Genomic DNA, 22,770 nt, shown 5'->3' on the forward strand with positions numbered 1-22,770 from the left:
CAGTGTGCGCAGTATAAAAAAATCCTGCAGCACACAGTGCGTAATGAGAAAAAAAAAAAGTGTTTTGGTTTAAAACAGCGACTTTGCACTGTATTTTCGTATGGTATTTATGATGGTATTCTAGTTTTCCTGGTCTCATTTTATAGAATGGAAGATATATTACAGAAATTGAGACAACTTTGATTGGTTTTGAAATTGAGCTCAAAGTAGCAGAAATCTTCGATTTTTGCCGAAGTTCAAAAGTAAACAAGTTATGCTACGCGTCCAATACACGTCAACTGGTGAGTCTAATATTCTTTCACGAGTGCACTGATATTATTTATACCATTTCTACACTAATGCAGTAGTCTGCATAACAGTAAATCTTCTATTTTTTGTGAGAATAAAAATTCAAAGTGGAAAGCAAAAGAATGTAAGAGGGGTGTGGGGACATGACTAATGAACAGAGGAAATGTTATTTTAGTGCCAGGAATGTCTGTCTTGTTTATTCTGGGCCCTATTTAGAAATTGGCATCTTTTGAAATTTGTGTGAAATTAGCAAAATTGCTAAATTCTGACCACTTTATTGGATAGTTGAAATCAGTAAATGGGTGGTTTCTTGTACTCATTCGATAGAAAAAATGGAGTTGTAGCAAAATAGTTATGATCTTCGTCAACTAGTATACTGGAATTGGCCGAAAATAGGGCTCAAAGTGGGCAAAATTGCCGATGCGTAAACATCGTCGAGACCGCTAACTTCGTGAGAGCATAATTCTGTAAGTTTTCCATCAAATTTCATACTTTTGGTGTCATTATGATCGGGAAAATGTTCTCTATCTTTTCATTAGAAAAAAAAATTTTTTTTTTTAAATTTGGTGACCCTGAGAACAAGTCTGGGAGAGGGCCTGGTGACCCTGAAAGGGTTAAATATGATTTATTTGAGAAAATGGATTAAAAATAAACTAGCAGGATTAAATTTTTTATTATATGTCCGTTGTTAGCTACATTCATATATTCATGTAATCAGAATTTTAAACTCGTTTAAAATGAAAAATATTACATGAATAAACAAAGGACTTGAGTGACAACAGCTGGCAGTGATTACCAAGTGCAAAAATATCATACATAATGGTTGTGGTGGTGATCACGCCAACCTACATCTCTACCACACTCAATACTGTAATTAGCACAGCAAGTAAAAATATTTTGACAACCCTCTGCCCTGGGAAATCAAAAGCTACCACACTATAGCTGACCAACACTGGGCTCAATAGATGACATACATCTACATATTATATTAGAACTTTAATGTCAAATGCAGCAAAAGTCATGAGATCAAATATATATCACAATCTGTGTGGTTTGCTATTCATTGTAAATTAAAGCCATAACACGTCTAGTAAACTACAACAGGAGAACACGGGATGCTGAAATAGAGCCAGAGGTTGAGAACATGCCGGAATAGTGTAATAATGGTGTGTGAGGCTATCCCAGCTGTGGCTGTCAGACTTATTTGTGCCATTGTTAGACTAATATAGCATTCTCCTATAATATTGTATATATGTTCTGGTCTGCTATTTATCCTAAACAAATATTTTCATGTGTGTAAATTATTTTTCTCTTTGAATGTCAGTGTTATCAGTTCATCCAATAAATAGTGAATGCTCACTTTTATCTAATAAAGCAAGCAGTTTTTTCCTCTATTAACTTGTCTTGATGTACATGGCACATGCCATGGAATCTAAATAAGACCATTTAAATTAAGTAAAATGCAGCAAAGGCTGTTAGTCATCATAACAATGGGCAAGTTACCCATTCGCAGGTGTCATATATTAGCTTCAGCAGGCTATATTTTACAATCTATATGGCCTTGTAAATTTGGGATACATAACTGTCAGTTCACCATGCCGAAATTCTCCTGTAACCTAAAATGTTCAACAGCCTAATACAAGAAAAGCATTTCATAAAAAGAAAAGTTATACAGTAAATTAAAACTCAGGTGTGATGCTAAAGCGTTGTGGCTTCTAAGGTAAAATACGATGTTCACAAGTGGTTGACATGTCTGACCCAGTGCTATGTCAAGGGATGGGTAACTAGTAGGTGTTCTTGTACTTTAGTTTGTGGTGGTCAGTATCTGACATGAGTAGCTTGTAAAGTGGAAATGAAGCATCAGGTTGTGAAAAGTGTCTTACAAGTAGGTATCAGTCACTTCTCATTGAATACATTACTGAATTACAGTACTGATATTTTCTGACAAGTATAATGTGGTGTCATGTATACAGGAATTGCTGAAGTAAAACATTCTTTAAATAGTTCTCAAACATAAATGTGACAAAGGCAGAAAAAATATTTAGTGAAATTGTGTTAACTTTCAAGTTCTTTTAAGTAATACACTTAAATGAATAATAGAACTATAACACTAGAATCTTAAATAGTCCAAAAATTTGGATTACCTGACACTTCTCACTTTTTAATAACAGTCTCCAAATAACAATGCAGTATCCACACATGTACACATACACATAAGCTTGTGGGTTGATAAAGGAGAGAATAAGAATTTCCTTTACAGTATTAAAGCTAAGATTTTCTTTCATGTGTGTGGGAAAGATGTGAACATAGTACTCCACATATTATGTGGAGTACTATGTGGAATTTTGAATGACTATACTGCATTGCCAGATACTGTTAGATACAATATTTGGTACAACATGCTAGTTTAACAGCATTAAGTACAGTATGTCCTATGAAATAACAGCATATCCACAAACTAAACTAATGCTTATGAAAATCTTCATGGAAAAATTACATTTAGGCACCTTGAAATGAAAATTTTTATTTGAAATTCCAAACAACTACTAGTCAGAGCACACTCATCATCTTAAGAGTGAAATTATTAGTGCACACTCACAATACCAACTGGAGCTAATATGTCACTATTCTGCAGCTCGGTGACACATGGAGCTTATTACAGTATTACCCTTGCTCTAAAGCAGCCTCAAGATATTAAAGACTTTTAACACTTACCTAATTTAGAGCTAAACATAACATATATGGAGATTTTGTACCCGTCACACCCTGATACCCGGTATAATAATAAAAGTACAGTACTGTACTGTATTCAGAAATGCGTTACTGTTAATTTCTCCTGAGACTGAAAAATATACAGAATATTCTTTGTTTGTTAACAAGTCATGATGTGCTACAGATCTGAAATGTAAACAGCATATATCTGATATACTGAAATTAACCCAGTACCAAACAAAATTGTATTTTTAGGTATAAGTAAAATATAATGTACAGTAGACCATCAATTAACACGTGATTTATTAACACCCCCCCCCCACCCATTTTTTTTTTTATCTCATTGAGCATCCATATGTATCATTTAGCGCAGTAAATTTAGTAGAAAATATGGCATGCTGTGGGATCTCTACCCCTCTGTCTTGCAGCAAGCCTACAGGGAGAGGCTTAGTCACAATGCACACATCAGTTGTTCCTGTATACATGTCTCATACTATACTCAGCCTGTGTTAGTGAATTAATTTTTGATCTTTTCCTTATCTCATTCCATCTCTGGATAGTAACATGGCACCCAAGAGAAATGAGTGATGCTGGAAGTGCAAAGAACCATAAAAGCGTAAGTCTTGGGGTTTTGAAGAAAATCAATATCTTAAATAAGCTTCAAAGTGGTGTATATGATGGAGACAGCGCAAGCCTATGGTCTGAACACGGCATCAATTTCCACAATTAAAAAGAATAAGTTGAAGATCCTTAGCTTGTCCAGTAAATAACCCAGGTTGTGACTTTCTGAAACAAATGGTGCATAGGTCACAGCATCTGAAAGCCCCACCTTTGACATAGACTCCTTTTTTAACATTTTATCAGCAACTGCTTGATTTATTACACTGATTACCCTAACTAACTCTGCCTCTTGCATAATCCTAACCCTCACTAGTCTCTGATCTCATATTTCATCATTAGCACATCCAATTCTGCAGTGCTGTATGACCCTGGTGGGTTTAGCGCTTAGTTTTGATTGTAATAACAACTGAAAAAGATGGAGAAATTATTGAAAGTGGATTGAACAGAAATCCAAGAATAGTACATCACTTTTCATCAAGATAAATTATTATTATCAAAAAGAAGCGCTAAGCCATCATAAAGATAAAGGAAAAAAGCATTAGAGTACCATAAAAATGTGTGATGAAGGAAGTCCTTAACCAGAGTGCTCTAGTACCAGCTGGTTCTCCATAATCAAATTGCACAATTAGTTGCAAAATATTACATTTTCTGGTGTTTCTACTGATCACATGGCTGCAAGAAATTTCCCTACTGAACCAGAAGAAATCTGAGGGTGGCTGTGAGCCACAAGAAGTGTTTAATGCTGATACTTCGAGAACTTACGTCATCCAGCAAGAGGAGAATGCAGTGGTAATGTGCATCAAGAGGTTTTAAGTGTAAGCCCATGCTTATTTACAGCCCCAAGACTCTTGGTGTTTTGAAATGTTTAGACAAAGCTGCATTGCCAGTTATTTGGAGGTCAAACTTTATTGATGGTTTTAAGCATCATTTTGTTCCAGAAGTCATTTTTTACTTGTGCAGCAAGAATCTTGCATTCAAAGTTTTCTTCATTCTTGATTCCCGTACTTATCCAAAACTCTTGGAAGAGCTGCATCCACATGTAAAAGTTTTTACCACCAAATGCAACATCTTTAATACAACCACTGGATTGAGGACTATACACAAAAAGTGATGCTGAAACTCACTGAAGCAATGGATGATGACTCAGAGCTTGGAGTTCCAGACTTCTGGTGTAAATTCAACTTTGCAGATGTCATCAATTACATCATAAGTGCATGGAATGAAGTCCCCAAATCAACATTAAATGCAGAATGGGGAAAATTATGGCCAAATGTGGAGAACAATTTCACAGGCTTTTTCTCAGCTGAGAGCAAGGTCCAGGAAATTGTTTAGCTGGCAAGGAGATTGCCGGGTGAGGGCTCTGAAGATAAGGAGGAAGAGGATGTGAATGAGTTTTTAGATGATGAGAAAGAAAAGTCCAGAAGAAATTTTGGCAAAGTTCAATGCCCAGATATAAAGGAGGCAGATAAAAAATGAAGAACCCACAGAAAAACAGTTAACATTGTAGCAGTTACACAAGTAGTTCCATGTTGTTACTAAATTAGTAGACTTTCACTGAACAAGACCTGAACACATCGAGAAGCACTGTTCTAAAGTGGGGGTCTGGAGCAGCTAACGATGTCTTACTGTCAGGTACATAAAGTACTGCAGGGTAAAAAGACCAAAGATGCATTAAACAATACCTCAGTACTCCAATACAACCATCACTTAATGAAAACACTGCATTGATATCAGTGCAACAATCCTAGTCAATGATCACAGCCCAGTACAGCCACACCATCCCTCTTCACTCCTTTCAAAATCAACAACATACACCAGCAACCAGAATTTAAGGTAAGAAATATTAGATATGTAATCTTTGTAGCTAAAAGTATTGTATTATATATAATGCTTCACATCCTCCAGCTATTTTTCCTACAAATTCTCAAGTTCATTGTACACAATTTTTTATTTACATGCTATTTTCAGGAATGTAACTGTGTTAATCAATGTTCTACTGTAATTTGAAATGCTGAAAAACTTTAAGTTATGTAAGTTAATAATTTACAGCAAGTATAATTGCTTCTGGAAATTATTCCACTTACAATGTAACACAGTATTACCAATTAGCTTTTAAATATGCAAGAATTTATTGAGGCTACAGCCACTACGCAGTCTTGTAGCCCAAAACATTGTATGGAGCATACAAGGCAGGATGCACATAGGGTACATTCAGTAATATATATAAAAAAAAAAAACTCGTGTGTGTTTACATCGTATCAAGAGTTACAGTATGTTGCAAAATATATAAATGACAACTAGTAATTAGAGACAACCGGTGGCTGGTGTAACATTACAGATATAAATGAATCTTGTTGAGGGCTTTTATGATTTCTGGTCATAAGATATTTAGGAGTCTTTCTCATTAAGTTTTGACACAGTTATCATAAATTTTCTAATGGCTCTTGTCATAGGTGTTTTTATTTTTGTAGCCAGCCACATAACCAGAAGTATCAGGAGTATCCTTGCGGCCAGATATACCCTTACCCCGGCCGGCTGAGTCAAATCGCAGCTTGTGAGAGCCAGTGAACTTCTTGGTATCAGTGAGGCGATCAACAGCACTGCTCTTGACCACATTCTGCTTTGTGAAAGAGTATGGTTATTACTTACTTTCCTATGAACTATATAGTATATTGCACTAAATTTCTAACTACAGAGACTGCACATGGCTTACAGGGTGAGCATCCGGCAAGCTATTGATACCTGTGATGACACATGCTATATTTAATGCATAATACTGTACATTACTACTAATACCATTACAACAAATAATAATAATATGTACAAATTTAATGCTTGTGTAAAAATTTTGAAGAATTGAAATATAAATTTTTAATTGCAATAATAATAATATAATCAAATTTTAAGTACCAAACCTGTAATTTGTAATACTTGTGGTAGGGGACCTAAATGCTAAAGTAGAAGCATTTAGAGAGGGTGTGGTAGGTAAGTTTGAGGTGCCAGGTGTAAATGATAACAGGGAGCATTTGATTGAACTTTGTATAGAAAGGGGTTTGGTTATAGGTAACACACATTTTAAGAAAAAGAGGATAAATAAATATACAAGATATGATGTAAGGTGAAATGACAGTAATTTGTTGGACTATATATAGATAGATACAAGACTGTTGGGTAGACTTCAGGATTTACATGTTTATAGAGGGGCCACAGATATATCAGATCACCTTTTAGTTGTAGCTACAGTGAGAGTAAAAGGTAGATGGGATACAAAGAGAATGGAAACAGCAAGTAAGAGAAAAGTGAGGCTTTATAAACTAAAGGAGGAGGCAGTTAGGGTAAGATATACACAACTGTTGGAAGACAGATGGGCTACTGAGAGTATAGGCAATGGGGTAGAAGATGTATGGGATAAGTTTAAGAATATAGTGTTAGAGTGTTCAGCAGAAGTTTGTGGTTATAGGAAAGTGGGTGCAGGAGAGAAGAAGAGCGACTGGTGGATTGATGATGTAAAGTAGTAAGAGAGAAAAAGTTAGCATATGAGAGGTTTGTACAAAGTAAAAGTGATGCAGGAGGGAGGAGTATATGGAGAGAAAAAGAGAGATTAACCCTTAAACGGTCCAAACGTATATATACATTCACCTTTGCAGTGCCCCTGAATATTTTGAGAAAAAACAATCGTTTTTTTTATAGGAAAAAAGAGCATGTGGTACCCAGGCATCCCCAATTTTTTTTTCATATGGCACACACTGAGTGCACACACCCATTCTCTCATGTCTAGGTGACTCAGGTCTATCGTGCCAATGTTGAATAAATGACAAATGAAACGTATATGTACGTTTGGGGCGCTACGCAAGAGAACGTATACTGTATATACGTTTGGACCGTTTAAGGGTTAAGAGAGTGGTGAAGCAATGTAAAAAGAGAGCGAATGAGAGGGTGGGTGAGATGTTATCAACAATTTTTGTTGAAAATAAGAAAAAGTTTTGGAGTGAGATTAATAAGTTGAGAAAGCCTAGGGAAAGAACGGATTTGTTAGTTAAAAATAGGAGAGGAGAGTTATTAAATGGAGAGTTAGAGGTATCGGGAAGATGGAGGGAATATTTTGAGGAATAGTTAAATGTTGATGAAGATAGGGAAACTGTGATTTCGTGTATATGGCAAGGAGAAATAACATCTTATAGGAGTGAGGAAGAACCAGTTGAGTGTGGGGGAGGTGCATGGGGCAGTGAATAGAATGAAAGGGGGTAAAGCAGCTGGGATTGATGAGATAAAGATAGAAATGTTAATGGCAGGTGGGGATATAGTTTTGGAGTGGTTAGTGTTTTTATTTAATAAATGTATGAGAGTAAAGTACCTAGGGATTGGCAGAGAGCATTCATAGTTCCTTTGTATAAAGGAAAAGGCATATGACAGGGCATATGATAGGGTGGATAGGGGGGCAATGTGGCAGATGTTGCAAATGTATGAAATAGGAGGTAGGTTACTGAAAGCGGTGAAAAGTTTTTACGAGGATAGTGAGGCTCAGGTTAGAGTATGTACGCAAGAGGGAGATTATTTCCCAGTGAAAGTAGGCCTTAGACAGGAATGTGTCATGTCACCATGGTTGTTCAATATATTTATAGATGGAGTTCTAAGAGAAGTGAATGCTCGGGTGGTGGCAAGAGGTGTGGGGTTAAAAGATAAAGAATCTAACAAAGTGGGAGTTGTCACAGTTGCTCTTTGCTGATGACACTGTGCTTTTGGGGGATTCTGAAGAGAAGCTGCAGAGGTTGGTTGATAAGTTTGGTAGGGTATGCAAAAGAAGGAAATTAAAAGTGAATATAGAAAAGAGTAAGGTGATGAGGATAACAAAAAAAAATTAGTTAACAGAAGATTGGACATGAGATTGGAGGGAGAGGGTATGGAGGTTGTGAATGTGTTCAGATATTTGGGAGTGGATGTGTCAGCAGATGGGTCTATGAAGGATGAGGTGAATCATAGAATTAATGAGGGGAAAAAGGTGAGTGGTGCACTGAGGAGTCTGTGGAGACAAAGAACTTTGTCCATGAAAGCAGAGGGGATGTATGAGAGTATAGTTATACCAACGCTCTTGTATGGGTGTGAGGCATGGGTTGTGAATGTTGCAACAAGAAGGCTGGAGGCAGTGGCAATGTCATGTCTGACGGCAATGTGTGGTGTGAATATAATGGAGAGAATCCCTAGTTTGGAGATTAGGAGGAGGTGTGGGATTACCAAAACTATTATCCAGAGGGCTGAGGAGGGGTTATTGAGAGGGTTTGGACATGTAGAGAGGATGGAACGAAATAGAATGACTTCGAGAGTGTATAAATCTGTAGTGGAGGGAAGGCAGGGTAGGGGTCGGTCTAGGAAAGGTTGGAGGGAGGGGGTAAAGGAAGCTTTGTGTGCGTGGGGCTCGGACTTCCAGCAAGCGTGTGTGAGTGTGTTAGATAGGAGTGAATAGAGACAAATGGTTTTTAGGACCTGACATGCTGTTGGAATGTAAGCAAGGTAACATGAAGGGAGTCAGGGAAACCAGCAGGCTGGTTCTATCCCCGTCCGTGGTATGGTTTGTTTGCAATCGTGTCATTACGATTTCGTGAGTCAGGCTGGACTTAATTACGAGAGATGGGAAGTACAGTGCTGGCACTCTGAACAAGGGGTATTAATGTTGCAGTTCTACAACTGTAGTGTAAGCATGCCTCTGGCAAGACAGTGATGGAATGAGTGATGATGAAAGTTTTTCTTTTTCGGGCCACCCTGCCTTGGTGGGAAACGGCTGATGTGTTAATAAATAAAAAAAAAACTTGTTCACATTCTGAAATATAATGTCTGTGTATGACCTAGTTTCTGTCCACATACTACATATGTGGTTGACATCTCCATACAAATTGAACTGTCAGATATGTTATATTTAAGGAGAAGCACTAAACCCAAAGAGATCATACAGGTCTTGCTGAATTTGAAGCAATCAGGCTCAATCCAAGAAAGAGAAGGACACGTCCAATTCCTCCAACCAAGAGCCCTTTACCAACCTCAAGAAACCTTGAGGGAATGGATGCTTACAGTTCAGCCTTAGTCCAGCAGTGACAGCATCTTGTAATCTGCTGATCTTGTAGCTTTCTCTAGAAATGTTTTACTTCAGACATTTTATTATAATGGGAAATGGAACTGCTAGTTCCTGTTTATTCTGTTCTTCAAATTCATTCACCAGTTCTTCTCTAACAATGGTTTTGAAGCTTCTCTTTGAGAAACCAAAATTATATTCAGCATTCTGTTTTGTTTACTGCTGAGCCAAGTCACTGACTACCATGCTCCTGCAGGCCTATGTGAGAGGGAATCCGCAAAAGTTTAATTTTAATCTATTTATCTGTGTCTGGCTTCATACACAAGCATGCAACATTTAGTCCTAAGGCAAGTAATGAAGACAGTAATAGACAATTACACTGTAATTTCATACAGTATGTATGTAGGTTTCGTTACGACATTTTTAACACACTGGTCATCTCCCACCAAGGCAGCATGACCCAAAAAAGAAGAAACAAAAGTTTTTCTTCTTTTCACATTCAGTAATCTATACAGGAGAAGGGGTTACTAGCCCCTTGCTCCTGGCATTTTAGTTGCCTCTTACGACACGCATGGCTTACGGAGGAAGGATGCTTCTCCACTCATTCATGGAGATTATTATTATTATTAAAAATAGGATAAGCTCTAAACCCACAGAGGTCATACAGTACCTGGGGTAATGAGAGGCAATCAGGGTTGATGCATGGAAAGAGAGGAGACATTCAATTTCCTGGATTAAGTGCCCCCACCAGCATCAAAGTACCCTCGTTGAGGGGTCGGTTACATATACGTACTGTATATAACTCAAAAATATTGTACAGCCTCTCCTCACTTAACGATGGAGTTCCATTCTAAGACCACGTCACTAAACAAATTTATCATTAAGTGAGGAGCATACTATAGTGGTAGTGGGTTTGTGTCAACCATCTTTGATGCTTCTTTTTTTGATTATAATAATTTGATACTGTTTTAACCCTTTGACTGTTGCAACCCCCAAATCCTGGTGTCGAAAAATTTTTGGGGAAAAAAAAAAAAAAAAATCTTATGAAATGATAGAGAATCTTTTCCCGATGGTAATGACACCAAAAGTACGAAATTTGATTGAAAACTTACCGAATTACGCTCCCGCAAAGTTAGCGATCTTGGCAATATATACGCATTGGCGATTTCGTCGACTTTGAGCCCTATTTTCGGCCAATTCCATTGTTCCAGTCGACCAAACTCATAGCTATTTCTTTAGAACTCCATTTTTCTATCAATTGAGTACAAGAAACTGCCTATTTACCGATTTCAACTGCCCAATAAAGTGATCAGAAATTGGCAATTTGGCCAATTTTACGCAAATTAAAGAAGATGCCAATTTCAAAATAGGGTCAAGAATAAACAATGCAGATATTCTTGGCACTAAAATAACATATCCTCTGTTCATCAGTCATGTCTCCAGGCCCCTCTTATATTACTCTTGCTTTCTATTTTGATTTTGTATTCACACAAAAAATAGATTTACTGTTATGCAGACTACTGCATTATTGTAAAAATGGTATAAATAATATCAGTGCACGAGTGAAAGAATATTAGACTCCCCAGTTGACGTATATTGGATGTGTGGTGTGATTTGCTCACTCTTGAACATTGGTAAAAATCGAACATTTCCGCTACTTTGAACTCAATTTCAAGGTCGTTTTCATCGTGAAACTAATCAGTCATCTCTATTTCTGTAATATGTTTTCCATTCTATCAAATGAGACCAAGAAAACGAGAATACAACCATAAACACTATAGGAAATACACCTCAAAGTCAGCGTTTTAATCCAAAAACACGGTCAGAGTTTTTTTTCTCTCATGCACTGTGTGCTGCAGGTTTTTTTTATTTTTTTATTTTTATTATTATCACACTGGCCGATTCCCACCAAGGCAGGGTGGCCCGAAAAAGAAAAACTTTCACCATCATTCACTCCATCACTGTCTTGCCAGAAGGGTGCTTTACACTACAGTTTTTAAACTGCAACATTAACACCCCTCCTTCAGAGTGCAGGCACTGTACTTCCCATCTCCAGGACTCAAGTCCGGCCTGCCGGTTTCCCTGAATCCCTTCATAAATGTTACTTTGCTCACACTCCAACAGCACGTCAAGTATTAAAAACCATTTGTCTCCATTCACTCCTATCAAACACGCTCACGCATGCCTGCTGGAAGTCCAAGCCCCTCGCACACAAAACCTCCTTTACCCCCTCCCTCCAACCCTTCCTAGGCCGACCCCTACCCCGCCTTCCTTCCACTACAGACTGATACACTCTTGAAGTTATTCTGTTTCGCTCCATTCTCTCTACATGTCCGAACCACCTCAACAACCCTTCCTCAGCCCTCTGGACAACAGTTTTGGTAATCCCGCACCTCCTCCTAACTTCCAAACTACGAATTCTCTGCATTATATTCACACCACACATTGCCCTCAGACATGACATCTCCACTGCCTCCAGCCTTCTCCTCGCTGCAACATTCATCACCCATGCTTCACACCCATATAAGAGCGTTGGTAAAACTATACTCTCATACATTCCCCTCTTTGCCTCCAAGGACAAAGTTCTCTGTCTCCACAGACTCCTAAGTGCACCACTCACTCTTTTTCCCTCATCAATTCTATGATTCACCTCATCTTTCATAGACCCATCCGCTGACACGTCCACTCCCAAATATCTGAATACGTTCACCTCCTCCATACTCTCTCCCTCCAATCTGATATTCAATCTTTCATCACCTAATCTTTTTGTTATCCTCATAACCTTACTCTTTCCTGTATTCACCTTTAATTTTCTTCTTTTGCACACCCTACCAAATTCATCCACCAATCTCTGCAGCTTCTCTTCAGAATCTCCCAAGAGCACAGTGTCATCAGCAAAGAGCAGCTGTGACAACTCCCACCCTGTGTGTGATTCTTTATCTTTTAACTCCACGCCTCTTGCCAAGACCCTCGCATTTACTTCTCTTACAACCCCATCTATAAATATATTAAACAACCACGGTGACATCACACATCCTTGTCTAAGGCCTACTTTTACTGGGAAAAAATTTCCCTCTTTTCTACATACTCTAACTTGAGCCTCACTATCCTCGTAAAAACTCTTCACTGCTTTCAGTAACCTACCTCCTACACCATACACTTGCAACATCTGCCACATTGCCCCCCTATCCACCCTGTCATACGCCTTTTCCAAATCCATAAATGCCACAAAGACCTCTTTAGCCTTATCTAAATACTGTTCACTTATATGTTTCACTGTAAACACCTGGTCCACACACCCCCTACCTTTCCTAAAGCCTCCTTGTTCATCTGCTATCCTATTCTCCGTCTTACTCTTAATTCTTTCAATTATAACTCTACCATACACTTTACCAGGTACACTCAACAGACTTATCCCCCTATAATTTTTGCACTCTCTTTTATCCCCTTTGCCTTTATACAAAGGAACTATGCATGCTCTCTGCCAATCCCTAGGTACCTTACCCTCTTCCATACATTTATTAAATAATTGCACCAACCACTCCAAAACTATATCCCCACCTGCTTTTAACATTTCTATCTTTATCCCATCAATCCCGGCTGCCTTACCCCCTTTCATTTTACCTACTGCCTCACGAACTTCCCCCACACTCACAACTGGCTCTTCCTCACTCCTACAAGATGTTATTCCTCCTTGCCCTATACACGAAATCACAGCTTCCCTATCTTCATCAACATTTAACAATTCCTCAAAATATTCCCTCCATCTTCCCAATACCTCTAACTCTCCATTTAATAACTCTCCTCTCCTATTTTTAACTGACAAATCCATTTGTTCTCTAGGCTTCCTTAACTTGTTAATCTCACTCCAAAACTTTTTCTTATTTTCAACAAAATTTGTTGATAACAGCTCACCCACTCTCTCATTTGCTCTCTTTTTACATTGCTTCACCACTCTCTTAACCTCTCTCTTTTTCTCCATATACTCTTCCCTCCTTGCATCACTTCTACTTTGTAAAAACTTCTCATATGCTAACTTTTTCTCCCTTACTACTCTCTTTACATCATCATTCCACCAATCGCTCCTCTTCCCTCCTGCACCCACTTTCCTGTAACCACAAACTTCTGCTGAACACTCTAACACTACATTTTTAAACCTACCCCATACCTCTTCGACCCCATTGCCTATGCTCTCATTAGCCCATCTATCCTCCAATAGCTGTTTATATCTTACCCTAACTGCCTCCTCTTTTAGTTTATAAACCTTCACCTCTCTCTTCCCTGATGCTTCTATTCTCCTTGTATCCCATCTACCTTTTACTCTCAGTGTAGCTACAACTAGAAAGTGATCTGATATATCTGTGGCCCCTCTATAAACATGTACATCCTGAAGTCTACTCAACAGTCTTTTATCTACCAATACATAATCCAACAAACTACTGTCATTTCGCCCTACATCATACCGTGTATACTTATTTATCCTCTTTTTCTTAAAATATGTATTACCTATAACTAAACCCCTTTCTATACAAAGTTCAATCAAAGGGCTCCCATTATCATTTACACCTGGCACCCCAAACTTACCTACCACACCCTCTCTAAAAGTTTCTCCTACTTTAGCATTCAGGTCCCCTACCACAATTACTCTCTCACTTGGTTCAAAGGCTCCTATACATTCACTTAACATCTCCCAAAATCTCTCTCTCTCCTCTGCATTCCTCTCTTCTCCAGGTGCATACACGCTTATTATGACCCACTTCTCGCATCCAACCTTTACTTTAATCCACATAATTCTTGAATTTACACATTCATATTCTCTTTTCTCCTTCCATAACTGATCATTTAACATTACTGCTACCCCTTCCTTTGCTCTAACTCTCTCAGATACTCCAGATTTAATCCCATTTATTTCCCCCCACTGAAACTCTCCTACCCCCTTCAGCTTTGTTTCGCTTAGAGCCAGGACATCCAACTTCTTTTCATTCATAACATCAGCAATCATCTGTTTCTTGTCATCCGCACTACATCCACGCACATTTAAGCATCCCAGTTTTATAAAGTTTTTCTTCTTCTCTTTTTTAGTAAATGTATACAGGAGAAGGGGTTACTAGCCCATTGCTCCCGGCATTTTAGTCGCCTCATACGACACGCATGGCTTACGGAGGAAAGATTCTTTTCCACTTCCCCATGGACAATAGAAGAAATAAAAAAGAACAAGAGCTATTTAGAAAAAGGAGAAAAACCTAGATGTATATATATATGCATGTGCGTGTCTGTGAAGTGTGACCAAAGTGTAAGTAGGAGTAGCAAGATATCCCTGTTATCTAGCGTGTTTATGAGACAGAAAAAGAAACCAGCAATCCTACCATCATGCAAAACAGTTACAGGTTTTTGTTTCACAGTCATCTGGCAGGACGGTAGTACTTCCCTGGGTGGTTGCTGTCTACCAACCTACTACCTACAGTGCACAATGACCACACAGACCCATTCTCTCACATGTGGGCCTACCAGCTTTCTCCTCCTTGATTTGAAGCCGTTAGAATTATTGCAGATGACACTACATACGTCTTCTCTCACCCAAGCCCAGTCATGCTAGCCAATACTGTAATTACCAAATTACAGAAAATATCTACCTGGATGATGATTAACAAACTTACTCTCAATATTGACAAAACCTACTTCATACAGTTTGGAAACAGAACTACAGATGTCCCTCTTAACATAATGATAAACAGATCATCTATCACAAAGCTCACAGAAGGAAAATTCTTAGGAATCCACCTTGATAATAGTCTCAAATTTCAAACACATATACAACAAATTTCCAAGAAAATCTCCAAGACCGTAAGCATACTATCGAAGATACGGTACTATGTTCCACAGTCAGCCCTCCTGGCCCTATATAACTCACTCATTTACCCCTATCTCACCTATGGAATTTGTGCATGGGGCTCAACAACAATAAACCATCTCAGACCATTAATTACCCAACAAAAGGCTGCAGTCAGAATGATAACAAATTCCCACTACAGGCAGCATACTCCACCAATATTCAAAACTCTAAACTTACTCACCGTACAAAGCATCCATACTTATTACTGTACCTACTAAATACATAGAACACTTAACCCTGATATAAACCCTCCCTTCAGACTTCCCTTTACCACATGACCATAACACAAGGCACAGATCACTCTTTGATGTTCCTTGTGTCCATCTCACACTATGTAAAAACACAATGCACATAAAAGGCCCTAAAATCTGGAATTCATCACCTGTGAATATAAAAGAAATACTGTAGTGTTTATCAATTCAAGACTCTTCTTAAAAACCACTTACTCACCCACAACTAAATAAATACTGATGAACTGTATCTCATAAATGTATAACCTGTGACCCTATCAAACTGTTTTTTTGTAATTACATTACCTAATAGACTACTCCATTCTCTTGAATGCACAGTAACTCATCCAATGACCATATGACCTGTTTCTGCACTACAAATCATTGATTTTATTTGATTTGACCGGATTATATTATAAATTGTGCTACAAATTTGTAGAACTATAAAGCTTCTTATTTGAAATACTTCATGTTGTAATTTGTTAAGTAATTTTTACCACTGAATATATCATTGCTTAGTTAATCTTAAGTTAATTTTAAGCCTGCCCACAATGCTCTGCATACAAGGGGCTTTTGGCACGTACACTCAACCACTGTATTTCTTTTGTACCACTATGTATCATGTCCAAATAATAATAAATAAATAAAATATGTCCGAAACACTGGCTTATAAGACATATATATACGGCCGAAACAGTCAAAGGGTTAATGTCATCTTTGCACCATTTATAACATTTCTGGTATATTTTTAAGTGTTTATACAACAGTGTACTCTATATTGTAATAAACAGATTAGAGGAAATCAGCTCAGATATACATTATGTAGGTATGTACACTGGTTAGAGAGCCCGTCGTTAGTCTGAGGCGTCGGTAAACAAGTACTGTACATGTACATCGCTAAGTGAGGAGAGGCTGTATACTCATTCACTTGCCCCACATCGGAGGTTATTTAGTGCTAATGCAAGGAACTGAACCTGTTCTTCCTACTGGATTGAAGCTGACTGCCTCTCTTTCCTCCAGGCGCTGTATAATTTAAGCACTCTCCTCTAAAATTAATAATAATATACGTAATTCTCTCATTCACATATACACACCGTAGTGCCTGAAGTTCCTGGTGCTCCACATTCCTTCAATTTTGTCTTGATATCTTTTGCCTCTAATTTTTTGGATTTGGCAATTTCATCCAAGTACTTCTCAAAATCTGGGAATGCAATCTTCTTTGTCCTGTAAGAAAGAATAAGTAGTTTTAACAAAAATTCTAATCTAAATACTAAAGATAAAAAAATCTAAAACAATTCTACCTAGTGATTTGTAACAAAAAAAAAAAAAAAAAAGTAAAAAAAATAATTTAAAGTTTAACTCTTACAGCTACTGTACCCCTCAAGGAAGGTTCCTTGATGTTGGTGAGGGGCTCTTGATTTAGGGAATTGGATCTGTGCTCCAGTTCCCCGAATTAAGCCTGAATGCCTTCCACATCCCCCCCCCAGGCGCTGTATAATCCTCTGGGTTTAGCGCTTCCCCCTTGATTATAATAATAATTACAGCTACTGTACTGAAGTGCATATCAGGCTATTTATAATATGGGCATTAGTTTGTATTACATATCTTTTATTCTCTAATTGTGTACTATACTGTATCAACTAATGTCATTAATATGTAATCCTTGATAATCATATTACTGTATATCAATACATATGGGGGATATAATTTTGCAGTGCTATAAGGCTAGGTAAAAAATGCATGGCAGTAGTTTTTTTTTAAATATTTGCAATTTAAAATGAATGCGTAGCTCTTTCGGTTGCATTTCTCATAAACTCACTTGAACCTGTTGAAAGTGATGGCTGTGTCGGTAGTGGTGATAGTTTTACCATCAATCACCTTTGCTTGTTTGAACCACTTGTCTGCTTGTGAGAGAGTGATCATTTTCCCATCACTCTTGGTGTCTCCAAACTTGCTGAAATTCCTGAACTGCTCCCGAAGAGTGAGAGCCTTGGGTGTGCCTGTGGGCAGTTGGTCATAAATTGTTTTAGATAAATATTTTGTTTTACTTATGTACAGGTTTACTGTATTAGCCAATACATTAGTTTTATCTTCATTATTATTTGATTCTTCAAAGAGGGGAAGGGAGGGGAAGGGGGTGTTGATGCTGCTGAAGAGCTCTTGATCTAAGGAATTAGAACTACCCTCCCCTTCCTTAGATCAAATATGATTACTGCCCAGCCCTTCCATTCACCAGATGTATGACCCATGTGGGTTTAACAGTTCCTCATGAATATGATGATGGTAAATAAATAATAAAGAGACAACACTACAATTGTAATGTCCTTCCCTTTCCAGGATTACACATGATTACCTTGCATTCATCAGGCACCGCACAGTCCTTCGTTTTTAATGCTTCTCCATAAATATAATAATAATAATAATAATAATAATACAATTGTAAAGTGAGGAAAAAGCAAAGCTGAAAGAAATCCAGGAAACATTTTTTTCACAAAACAACAGATATTAATGCCAGCAAATGAAGTCCCCCTACATACCATCATGGGTTTAGTGCTCCCCCATAATTATAATAATTAAAATAATACATAACATCACAACGTCTCAGTCTGATCTTGCTTCTTCGTGTTCTCTCTCACAAACCTCAGTAGCGACGAGATCTCGTATGACACCTCCTCCCAATCGTCCCTCTACTTCTCAAAAGTCAAAAAAAGGTCCGTTAACACCTCCTACCCATCTTCCACCTCCTCATTTTCCCTTCCCTGTCTCTGTACCTGGTTCTCCCCCTCTCACTGGCTCTGTTACAAGTGTAGAGGTTCACCCTCCTCGTCGTACTGTACCTTCCTCCCCTGTTCCCTCCCAAGTTTCTTCCTCTTCTGCCACCTCCCAGGTTTCTGCCTCTTCTGTCCCTTTCCACGCTTCTCCAGTTCCCTCCACCCTTTCGCCCCCCCTACCTTGGTACAGTCCATTACAGTTCCAATCTTTACTCATCCTCCCCCTACCATTTCCAATACAGTGGACCCCCGGTTAACGATATTTTTTCACTCCAGAAGTATGTCCAGGTGCCAGTACTGACCGAATTTGTTCCCATAAGGAATATTGTGAAGTAGATTAGTCCATTTCAGACCCCCAAACATACACGTACAAACGTACTTACATAAATACACTTACATAATTGGTCGCATTCGGAGGTGATCGTTATGCAGGGGTCCACCGTATTGTCTCCCATACGACGTCTCTGAATTCTGAAACACTTGAAGCAATCTCTGAATATATTGCAGAGACCAAACCATCAATGGACACTGATCCACCCTCCGCTCCTTCTCTCTCCTCTACTCCATCTGCGCAACTCCTTTCTTCACAGCGCACCGTTCCTTCGCTGCTTGAACGTTTTCCACTGCCTCCGCATGTGGACTTTTCTAACCCCTCTAGTCCGTAGGAACCCTTACCTGCGGATTTCAGGTATCTTTATCATTGCCAATCGTGGCCTATTTACAGTGGAATATACGCGGCCTCAGGGGTAATCCAGGTGATCTTCAGATGTTACTCTCCCAGTTTTCCCCTGTTGGTGTTTGCTTACAGGAACCAAAATTACACTCTGCTGTTATCTCTCCCATCTCAGGCTATAATTTATTGTATTCTTCAGATCCTTTTCCTGATGGGACCTTTAATGAAAGTGCCCTTCTTCTACGCACTGATATTCCGTACCATCAGCTATTTGTTCGTACTTCGCTGCATTACACAGCAGCCCGTATCCACTTGCATAGGTGGTATACACTCTGTTCTTTATATCTCTCTCCTTCTCGGGCATTATCTATTCCGGATATTGCCTTTCTTGTTTCGTCATTACCACTACCGATTCTGTTACTTGGTGATTTTAATGCCAACCATTTCCTCTGGGGGGGGTCTCACTGTGATTCCCGTGGCATTCAGTTAGAGGCTTTTCTTGCCACCCACCCCCTCCATGTTTTAAATACAGGTACTCACACCCATTTTGATCCTCGGACTCACACTCTCTCTTGCATCGATCTCTCAGTCTGCTCTTCCTCCGCCGCATTAGACTTCACTTGGTTTGTTCTTCCGGACTTACATGACAGCGATCATTTCCCAATCATTCTTACTTCCCCTTCATATTCACCACCTCTTCGCATCCCACGCTGGCAATTTGATCAGGCAAATTGGAACCTTTACTCACACCTAACTGTTTTTAGAGACGTTCCTTCTTCGTCCTCCATCGATGAGCTTTTACACCTCTTCTCGTCCTCCGTTTTAACCGCAGCTTCTCATTCTATACCCCAAACTTCGGGCAGGCATTCTCAGAAATGCGTGCCTTGGTGGTCTCCTGCTTGTGCTCGTGCAGTACGTTTGAAACGCGCTGCATGGGGCAGGTACCGGTACAATAGAACCACAGAGAGACTTCTTGATTTTAAGCAGAAGCGTGCGATCGCTCGCCGTGTCATCCGTGATGCTAAACGCACTTGCTGGCGAGATTATGTCTCCACCATCACCTCTACTTCCTCTATGAGTGCAGTCTGGAAAAAAGTACGAAAACTGAGTGGTAAATATTCTCTTGACCCGGTTCCTGTTCTGCGGGTTGCCGGTGTTGATATAGCAAACCCACTAGATGTTGCCAATGAAATTGGCAATCATCTGGTCCGTATTTCTCAGGGACTCCATCTATGCCCCTCATTTCTTTTTTCAAAGTCTGCCAGAGAGTTAGCACCCTTGGACTTTTCTTCTCTCAGAGAAGAACAGTATGATGTGCCTTTTACACTTCAAGAACTGGAGGCAACACTCTCAGCTTGCCGATCATCGGCAGCTGGGCCCAACGACATTCATATTCGTATGTAGGTAGTAGGTTGGTAGACAGCAACCACCCAGGGAAGTACTACCGTCCTGCTAGATGACTGTGAAACAGAAACCTGTAACTGTTTTGCATGATAGTAGGATTGCTGGTTTCTTTTTTCTGTCTCATAAACACGCTAGATAACAGGGATATCTTGCTACTCCTACTTACACTTTGGTCACACTTCACAGACATGCACATGCATATATATATACATACATCTAGGTTTTTCTCCTTTTTCTAAATAGCTCTTGTTCCTCTTTATTTCTTCTATTGTCCATGGGGAAGTGGAAAAGAATCTTTCCTCCATAAGCCATGCGTGTCGTATGAGGCGACTAAAATGCCGGGAGCAATGGCCTAGTAACCCCTTCTCCTGTAGACATTTACTAAAAAAGAGAAGAAGAAAAACTTTATAAAACTGGGATGCTTAAATGTGCGTGGATGTAGTGCGGATGACAAGAAACAGACGATTGCTGATGTTATGAATGAAAAGAAGTTGGATGTCCTGGCCCTAAGCGAAACAAACCTGAAGGGGGTAGGGGCTGTATAGCCCTTGTGGCTTAGCGCTTCTTTTTGATTAGTATAATAATAATGAAGGGGGTAGGGGAGTTTCGGTGGGGGGAAATAAATGGGATTAAATCTGGAGTATCTGAGAGAGTTAGAGCAAAGGAAGGGGTAGCAGTAATGTTGAATGATTAGTTATGGAAGGAGAAAAGAGAATATGAATGTGTAAATTCAAGAATTATGTGGATTAAAGTAAAGGTTGGATGCGAGAAGTGGGTCATAATAAGCGTGTATGCACCTGGAGAAGAGAGGAATGCAGAGGAGAGAGAGAGATTTTGGGAGATGTTAAGTGAATGTATAGGAGCCTTTGAACCAAGTGAGAGAGTAATTGTGGTAGGGGATCTGAATGCTAAAGTAGGAGAAACTTTTAGAGAGGGTGTGGTAGGTAAGTTTGGGGTGCCAGGTGTAAATGATAATGGGAGCCCTTTGCTTGAACTTTGTATAGAAAGGGGTTTAGTTATAGGTAATACATATTTTAAGAAAAAGAGGATAAATAAGTATACAAGATATGATGTAGGGCGAAATGACAGTAGTTTGTTGGATTATGTGTTGGTAGATAAAAGACTGTTGAGTAGACTTCAGGATGTACATGTTTATAGAGGGGCCACAGATATATCAGATCACTTTCTAGTTGTAGCTACACTGAGAGTAAAAGGTAGATGGGATACAAGGAGAATAGAAGCATCAGGGAAGAGAGAGGTGAAGGTTTATAAACTAAAAGAGGAGGCAGTTAGGGTAAGATATATACAGCTATTGGAGGATAGATGGGCTAATGAGAGCATAGGCAATGGGGTCGAAGAGGTATGGGGTAGGTTTAAAAATGTAGTGTTAGAGTGTTCAGCAGAAGTTTGTGGTTACAGGAACGTGGGTGCAGGAGGGAAGAGGAGCGATTGGAGGAATGATGATGTGAAGAGAGTAGTAAGGGAGAAAAAGTTAGCATATGAGAAGTTTTTACAAAGTAGAAGTGATGAAAGGAGGGAAGAGTATATGGAGAAAAAGAGAGAGGTTAAGAGAGTGGTGAAGCAATGTAAAAAGAGAGCAAATGAGAGAGTGGGTGAGATGTTATCAACAAATTTTGTTGAAAATAAGAAAAAGTTTTGGAGTGAGATTAACAAGTTAAGGAAGCCTAGAGAACAAATGGATTTGTCAGTTAAAAATAGGAGAGGAGAGTTATTAAATGGAGAGTTAGAGTTATTGGGAAGATGGAGGGAATATTTTGAGGAATTGTTAAATGTTGATGAAGATAGGGAAGCTGTGATTTCGTGTATAGGGCAAGGAGGAACAACATCTTGTAGGAGTGAGGAAGAGCCAGTTGTGAGTGTGGGGGAAGTTCGTGAGGCAGTAGGTAAAATGAAAGGGGGTAAGGCAGCCGGGATTGATGGGATAAAGATTGAAATGTTAAAAGCAGGTGGGGATATAGTTTTGGAGTGGTTGGTGCAATTATTTAATAAATGTATGGAAGAGGGTAAGGTACCTAGGGATTGGCAGAGAGCATGCATAGTTCCTTTGTATAAAGGCAAAGGGGATAAAAGAGAGTGCAAAAATTATAGGGGGA

General features: G+C 39.0%; 1 protein-coding gene across 1 annotated transcript in view; it reads right to left on the bottom strand.

Annotated features, from left to right (window-relative positions):
• Positions 1 to 945: 945 nt before the first annotated feature.
• LOC128696359 (tubulin polymerization-promoting protein ringmaker) overlaps positions 946 to 22,770 on the bottom strand; it is a 77,917-nt gene continuing 56,092 nt past the window's right edge. The window contains exons 4-6 of the mRNA XM_053787598.2: positions 17,628 to 17,808; positions 16,903 to 17,032; positions 946 to 6,238 (exon numbers count right to left, since the gene is read on the bottom strand). Of these exons, the coding sequence (XP_053643573.2) occupies positions 6,056 to 6,238; positions 16,903 to 17,032; positions 17,628 to 17,808 (494 nt within the window). The 3' untranslated portion in view covers positions 946 to 6,055. The remainder of the gene's footprint in view (positions 6,239 to 16,902; positions 17,033 to 17,627; positions 17,809 to 22,770) is intronic.

This window comes from Cherax quadricarinatus, chromosome 39, assembly GCF_038502225.1.
Source record: "Cherax quadricarinatus isolate ZL_2023a chromosome 39, ASM3850222v1, whole genome shotgun sequence".
Classification (NCBI taxonomy): Eukaryota; Metazoa; Arthropoda; class Malacostraca; order Decapoda; family Parastacidae; genus Cherax; species Cherax quadricarinatus.